This window comes from Magallana gigas, chromosome 1 (genome assembly GCF_963853765.1).
Source record: "Magallana gigas chromosome 1, xbMagGiga1.1, whole genome shotgun sequence".
NCBI classification, from domain to species: Eukaryota; Metazoa; Mollusca; class Bivalvia; order Ostreida; family Ostreidae; genus Magallana; species Magallana gigas.
Window position 1 is genome coordinate 16,886,132 of NC_088853.1, and position 8,239 is coordinate 16,894,370.

General features: G+C 33.2%; 1 protein-coding gene across 1 annotated transcript; it reads left to right on the forward strand.

Annotated features, from left to right (window-relative positions):
- The first annotated feature begins 3,612 nt into the window (after nt 1-3,612).
- On the forward strand, nt 3,613-8,000 carry LOC105321272 (uncharacterized). The gene is made up of 3 exons (XM_011419538.4): nt 3,613-3,795; nt 7,636-7,792; nt 7,948-8,000. The coding sequence occupies exons 1-3, from the start codon at nt 3,729-3,731 to the stop codon at nt 7,985-7,987; spliced, it is 264 nt and encodes an 87-aa protein (XP_011417840.3). The 5' UTR covers nt 3,613-3,728; the 3' UTR covers nt 7,988-8,000.
- Nucleotides 8,001-8,239: the final 239 nt, after the last annotated feature.

The following is an 8,239-nucleotide window of genomic DNA, read 5'->3' on the forward strand; positions in this document are numbered from 1 at the left end:
TCGAACTCCTCCTCCATTTTAAACAACATCTCATGGAATATTTTTTAGGGTGTCCTATAGATGTGCAATAAGGTATCTATCGGTGACTAACAATGTAAAGCATTCAAATTCTGAAATACAAATTATGTTACATGTAATTTCATTTTTAAATTACAAATCTCGTAGTAGGTCTTTCTCATTCTATATTGTTTTACTTTCTTATATTAGGAATAAATTTGTAGAATTAAAGATTGTTTGGTTTATTTATTTATTTATTTTTTCATTCTTTTATTTAAAAACCTTATTTTTTTTCTATTTATTTGTGTTTTACTAGGACAAGACGAAATGAGAGCGGAAGAACAGAGGCCACATAAAACAAGTTCTTGTTGTGATACACACCTATGTATTATGTATTGTCGTGCACATGCATTTACTTTTTTTATCTTGCAGTTTATAATTCTTAATGACAATAGATCGTAAATTTATTTATTTGTTTTGTCTAAATAAATATCATGTGAAAAATCCGCCATTTTTAACGCCACAATGCATGAGTGCGGGAAAACAAAGCATTAAAAACATTATTGAAGAACAGTTTGTTTACAAATTAGAAATTTGTAAGCCTGGGTTATTGACCACATTGAATAAAAAAGTGCCTGAAATATGAATAAAATGTTTAGTACCTGAAACGTTCTGGTTTCCCATTTTTCACAGTGCGATGACCGTGCGCCTACAGTGCGCTAATAGTGGTATCAAGTGCGTTCACTTGCGCTCTCCACTCAGCTCCGTTCGCGCATACTGGCACAAAGCAATCACCGTGCTCTCACGAACGTTCGTTCACAAAGCGATGTAACACCGATTTACTCATGCATTGGACTTGCACATTTGATGTACATAGTGCTTTGCATAACAATATACGCTTTACTAAATATTTACTTTCATATACACATATACGTATACATACTAATACACATGACTCTTACGCATACATTATAGCGAGCGCAGCTCGCCGGCGCGCAGCGCCGGCTAGCGAAGGAGCTCTAAGAACCAGTGTGCACGGGAAAAAGAACGAGCTAAACCTACAGTTCATCAAACAAATTTTTTTGTCTACGTCCCATAATGCTCTCTAATGTTTTCACCCGTGGTGCTATGCAAAAAATGGCCGACTTTAAACTCGTAATTTACGGTGACTTAAAATTTGAAGACACGTTTTGAGTACCGCATATGCTTTGGCGAGACTCAAAAGATTTGTTACATGCTTCCATACCTTCGTATTGAGTCGAGAAACGTAAACAAAGACGAACAAAGTCATTGATGACGTCACAGAGCACTCGCGCCATATTTCCCGCGATAAATTTAGAGGTGGATCAAACATCTGTAATGAGTGTACTGGCTTTTCCAGTATAGTCTGCGATACCTGCCTCCTTGACATATGATTTGTTTTTAATCTTTTTTAATATAGAGATTTTATATATATATATATATATATATACTAGCAAGAGCCATACTTTACTGTCATATCGATCCATTTTTAAGCTAATTGTGCATGCATGTACAGTAGGCAGGTAAGTATGTGAGTAGGGAGGAAATAAGCAATAGGACATTTTGAACTAAATAAAAAGGAGTAAAGTGAAACAATAAACAGGTAAAAAAAAATGATGTAGATATTGCATATAGTCAGACCATTAAATTTTAAAGTGGGAAATTACACACCTACAAACAGGTAACGGGCTCTCTCTCTCTCTCTCTCACAATGATGCAAGGTATGTGCAATTCTTGCTGCGCTCGCCAGAACGGTAGCACCGTAAAACATATTATTTCAACTTTGAGTAAATACTCGTGTACTACATGTAAACAAATACTTTCGTGGAAAATATGGCCCGCTTTACTCTTCAATACAACACTTGTCTACATTATATTGCCTCATATACTTATGAACCCATACTTTAATTCATAGTACGTACACCTTAACATGAGCAAATACGAATGTATAATAAATAACTATCAAATTATACAACAAAATACAATTATAACAAAGGTACTTGATCATTTAAGGAATAAATACGGCCTTAAAAGCGTTAAAATAAAATGAAATAAATAAGTAAACATAACCAGAGTAGTAGAGCTTTGATCTTGTAAAAATATGTGTCTGATATATAAAGAGAACAAAGGGAGTTGGCTAAAAAGTTCACTCTCTCCAATTGCTACGCCCAAACTAATAATAATGTAATTACACAGGACACTATAATACTCATCCAGTAAAATTGCTCAATAAAAATCAATGCAATGTATAATATGTATAAAAACACAAGGATGGAGACAAGTTCGGACGTATATTGTAACAGTTACATTAACCTCTTACATTGACGTCATTAAAAGGACTCGTAACACGAAAAAGCCTGATATAGAAGCAGCGTATGATAGACAGGACTGGAAAAGCTATCGACAACCTGGCCTCTGAAAAAGCCCCTGCTAATAACTGGATCCCTCAAAACTACTGTTCAAAAGTTATCTACTGATCCCTTTATATAAATTTTAAATAATATAGCCGCCGCGACCGAGTTTATCTAAGAAGCATATATCCTCTTATAATAAGCTTGACTTATCCTGAGATGGAGCATCCGAGGAATCATAGTTCTGGGTATGCTCAGAGATATTGCCAGAAAAAGTCTATTCCCTACGACATTTCATCAAGAAATAAAAGTTTAGTAATGATTTTCTTTTAACGTCAAAAAAAGTATTTCAGCATAATGATTTAGTTTACGAATTTGCTGTGTTCCCCCTTCCAAAATGGACCACGGAGACCAACTGAACAGAATCAAAATGAAAAGTCGCATCTATTTCCGCATACAGCATAGGAATAGCCAATATTAAAAAGTAAAGAATTATGTCATGGTCAGAATAAATAAAGTTGTGTGCATATATATTATTTATTTGTATACTTCCATCAAAGAATCAAGTGTAATCTGATAAATAATTGGTCAAAATAACTCCGTCAGTTTGTGGAGAAAAACGTCCGAGAAGTGGAAGCCCTACTGTCTTAACCAACGCAAAACGCCAGTCAAAGTGAGTTGTATGTTTTGGGGGTGTATTACCTACGATGGCATTGGTGTTATTGTGCCAGTTGATGGAAATTTAAACTCCACGAAGTATATTGAACTACTAGATTTTCATTTATGGCCTGTTATTGCAAAAGTTTTCGGAAATCGTTATGTTACATGTATAAACAATCAACACTTCACACTGAACATGATTTCTATATATTTAACCTATAGCGACATCAGCTCCGTAGCTATTATCCTCTAAATCATGTGCATAACCAAAATGAATGTTCTTCACGAAAAATAATGCAGTATTCACCATAATTTAATGGTATTAGCTATAATTATATGGCTGTCGAAGTGCTGAACATATTTACTTCAATTTCAATAATCCAACCCAAAATTCCAAATTTGTGATATCAAATAATAAATGGTTAGATTCCGTATAGCAAATTATTGTTCGTCGCTTTTTTCGACTACATGTTATTAAAAATACGGCCAAAACGGATATCTGGTTCACATTCGATTATAAATCACAAGGGAACGTCTTTTAAAGTTTTAGCACAAATGAAAGAAACGTTTTCGTTTTTAAATGCATGCACAATGGGTATACAAATGCTGGGCTTGGTGATTCAATAATTTGTGACCTAGCTGTGGGCTTGGTGTAGAAAAAATAAACAACAGAGTCAAAAGTACCTAGAAACTGGAAAGATGTCGTGTGTTGCTGTAAGCTTCCTATATTTCATGAATCTGATTTATGAAATACAGACCGGTATTGGTAAGCAACATTAGATATTTTCCTTTATTTTTTTTTCTGTTAACAGTGGTATCTTTTTTATACATCTATACTTTTTTATATTAAAATAATACACTTGAATTTTTGGGCTTTAATGCCGATTAATCGGAAGAGTACTGTCTTTTGTTTTATTTATTTCAAACATCATTGGTACTTGAAGATTACCAATTTGTTTTTATTTTTCTCAATCAAGCATCGCTTATTAATAATCAACGAAAATTTCTCAAAAAAATCCGGAAATTATCTGAATTTTTTGGATTTTACAATCTTGCGCATTTCATTCACGTTAAATCACGGAGGGTCTTTATTTTATGTTTCCATAATATCCCATTTGCATGGATAAACTCAGAGACGATAAAACAAATGCGTATAAATTTTCATTGGAAATTTTTTTCTGTTCATCAAAGAAAATACGGGAGATAACTCCAACACAGTGTTACTATAAAAAATCCCGAGAGTTTCAAATGTCAACATATTGTGTAAAAAAAAATATGTTGAACAAATGTTGAATTCTGCAATTATATAATTTAACTTTTCGAAGAAAAGTATTAACAGCATCAAAATGGTTCGTTATGAAAAATTTGACTGTTATTTTCAATGCAGCTTTATTAATTTTCTCCAAAACTGTTTTGGAGCAATTCTGCAATTCTCTGCTACATTACGGGTATATGGGAGGCATTTTAACTGTGGTGAAGGCCTTTCCCCAGACACAGGTACATTATTCCAACTCAGCAGAGTGTAGTTAAATTAATAGTATTATTGTAGGCTTAAAGCTTGATTATGCAAATGTTAACAATGTACGGTGTGTCGTTGTATCTATTTCGTAAATGTCCGATATCATATGCAAGGTCAACCCGTGCACGCACGGGTCAAAATCTAGTAATTTAAATTTTTTATAACAGTTATGTTTTGTTTACCAGACTATATATACAATGTAGTGTTGCCAGTTCAGGTACACTTTTATTTTACATCATCCCCGATCTTGTCCCATTTCCTCCACATTGGACTAAAAATAATTATGTCTTTCAAAGATACTTTGCCTTTCTCAATTTGTTTGGTTATGGCTTCAAACTTGAAACCTCAATTGATAACTCTTAATTTAATATGACTATAACAATTATCGCCGAATCATATAATAGCGCTAGCACAGTCGGAGATTGTTTGAGATCACGTTGTAAAGAAAATAAACATAGACATGAAAATAATAATATGAATGTACGAGGCTAGGGTCAATCAAAAAATACGAAGACTTTTGTCATAGCTATGTTACTTAACGTAATATCATTACTAAATTTGGTAAACATAATTAAGCAATAGTTTCAAACAATTCACAAGAAAAAACAAATAAATTCCTTTATTTCTAAGAATTATTTAGAATCTAATCCTGCAAAAATGAGGTCACGGCGCATGGTCAAATTTTGTGTTATATCAACAATAAACCATATAAAGTTGAAAGTAATATCTCTATAAATTGGGCTTAAAACCAAATAATATTGAAATCTCAAATTAAGTTTTGTCTTGGTATTCTATGTTCCAAATAATGACGGGATGCATTGTTTTGTCGAAAAGATATTAGTTACTAAAGACAGATAGTCCTCTTTAGAATTGACTAAAAACATCGACGTCGCCGGACGTCACGGCGCAACGAGAGGTACAAAAAAAATGGATTTAACCCAGGAAAAAGCCGACACAAGCTGTGAAAACGTTCAATGGTGCAAAAAATAAGTCAACAAAGTTCTTTATTATACATGCACTGATGCACAATTTTAGATGTCAGATTTCTTTGAATAGAATTTTCTTAAGTCGTTTAAATATCCTAGGTGTGGGGGATTCGACGTGCACTGTAGGCTTTTCTCCTTTAGCAATGCTTTATCGGTAAAATAGATGGATTATGAGGCACTTTTGTTCACATTAATTTAGACAAGTGTCCCATTCCAAATTGAAATCCCTTAATATACACTTTACATTCATTTTCTCAAGTTTATAAATATCAAGCAACGTTTACAATGGGTCTAAATTTTACGATGATAAACAAGCAGTATGGATTAGTGACAAAAAAAAAAAAGGAAATCACGTATTCTTAACCAGTAAAAAATACAGCAGCACCTCAGGAACCAGAAAGTCTTGGTTTAAAGACAGAACAAAATTCATCCTAAGATGATGCGTATCTGTCTTTGTCTTTGATTTTTATCATTGTTGTTATTGGCTATGCTACATTTGTGCTATTCGCTATGTACCTACATTAATTTGGATACCTTAACATTCCTTAATATATACATTAGTGAATCTCAAGCAACGTTCGCAATAGGTCCAAATGTTACAATGTTAAATACGCAGTACAGGCTAATGTCATAAAGTATATTTTTAACAACGAGCACAGCTCGCCGGCGTGCAGCGCCGGGGCGAAGCGAGATCTACCGGCAAAGCGCGTGTGAATAGAAAATTTGGACTATAGCTGCACATTCATTCAACGGATTTTTTTGGCGTCAGTAAATCGGACCAGTAATGCATTGTTTTAATCTTCCCAGTAGTTCCTTGTAATCATGGAAATTTTTATCACTTAACACTCTCACGAGAATCAGCAAAACAATATAAAAACAATAAGGATGTATCCGACATACAGTCAATGTTACTTCTAAAGTTCACCTAAGTACACTCTCAATCAAAAATAATCGAGTGACGTCACAAAGGTTTACACATTGATGCGATATATTTTTTCGGCGTCAGTAAATTTTGACCCACAATTCATAGTACCAATGGTTTCCAACCTCATGTTCTCGCGAGAATCATAGTAAAACTTTTGAGAAGCATATAAGATGTGTAATTCTATGAACATCATGCTTTTAACTAAATAAAACAGTATACTTCGCGTACTTTTATTTCTCAGGGGAGTTTTAAACTTAAACAGCGTGAACTTTGACGTCACAATAAGGAGACATTACTCTTACTGAAGTTATTGTAAATCTAATGAAATTACCAAAATCCTCTTAAAATCTTGCATAGCTAAAGAATAAGGATATTTCTTAAGATACATGAAACAGTTGTAACATGCACTTATTTGAATGAATGCTCACATTTATTTTATTTACTATAATAACGGTAATTTCCTGGAACGTACACGTAGCTTCGCCTTTTTATAAAAAAAAAAAGGGGGGGGGGGTGGATAGCAGCCTCATCCAAAAAATCTTTACAAGCAAAAAGAAAAAAAAATCATGAAAATTCTAATCCCTCAGCTCTTTAGCAGTTAAATGGTTTCTGTATTTTCACTTCCATTTATTACATGCTGCAAATCCCAGGTGGGAGGGGGGGGGGGGGGGGCAACTCCATGTTCTTTTAATATGATGAGCAAATATTTAAATAATTAAAAATTATTTTTTTTTTAAAAAGTGGAGGGGGCAAATCCATGATAATTCTAAGTCGATTTTCTATGTGTAAATTGTATTAAAAAAAATTCAAAATTGTTTTTTAACATGGGGGAAGCTCTATGATGAGTCACTTTTTATAAGTAAGTTAAGAAAAAAATGTCTACTGCAAAAGAGGGGGATGAACTGATGTTACAATAAATTTAATAGAGGACATACAGTGCAATGAACATTTATATTAAAATCTTTATTATTCAACAACATTGTATCTGAAATTAAACTATTGTTCTACTTAAAAATAGATAAATCATAACAAATAATAAACTATAATGAAAATTTACTGAAAAATATGCATGTTGTATTTTATTTTGCAATCAATTCATTTACGTTGTTAATTTTATTTTTATTGATAAATACGGTCGCACCGTAAAACATATCAGTTTTATGTATTCTTTATTAGGTCCCCCACCATCAGAAACAACAGCGGCACCCCAGGAACCAGAAAGTTCGGGGTTAACGACAGAACACAAAATCATCATAGGTGTCTGTGTGTCTGTCTTTGCCCTGATTGCTCTCGCTGTCATTGCTGTTGTAGCAGTCAAAATGTACCAACAGAAGTAAGGTTATAGTAACTTCATATCCATTATTAAACCAGGAAAACATATTTTGCTTGGTTAAAAGTAATGGCTTCTATACATGTGAGATTTATTGTTTGTTGTAAAATATTTAAAATTCATACCATTAAATTTTCTTATTCATTTTTTCTCGCTAGGAAAAGACGGAACCAGACTGACGAAACACAGGCCACATAAAGACCCCCCCCCCCCCCCCAAAAAAAAAATGTGTATCATATTAGAAAAACACTATTTACATTAGTGTAGGGTAATTAACACGTGTATAATGCATTGTCGTGCTCATACGTCTATTTTTTTTTTATCACACAGTTGATAATTCCTTATGACGTAGATTTTTTTGCAGATACTTTTCAGATGTTAAAAAAAACCGCTTATATAAAAAGTAATAAATTTCATTACTTAGATAACAATATTTGTTTGTTTTCATTG

What these genes read in the sequence shown, in the direction of transcription:
- LOC105321272 (XM_011419538.4), top strand. Translation starts at nt 3,729, where the DNA reads ATGTCGTGTGTTGCTGTAAGCTTCCTATATTTCATGAATCTGATTTAT. An exon ending in TGAAATACAGACCGGTATTG is followed by an intron (nt 3,796 to 7,635) that starts GTAAGCAACATT and finishes ATTCTTTATTAG; the next exon opens with GTCCCCCACCATCAGAAACA. An exon ending in GTCAAAATGTACCAACAGAA is followed by an intron (nt 7,793 to 7,947) that starts GTAAGGTTATAG and finishes TTTTCTCGCTAG; the next exon opens with GAAAAGACGGAACCAGACTG.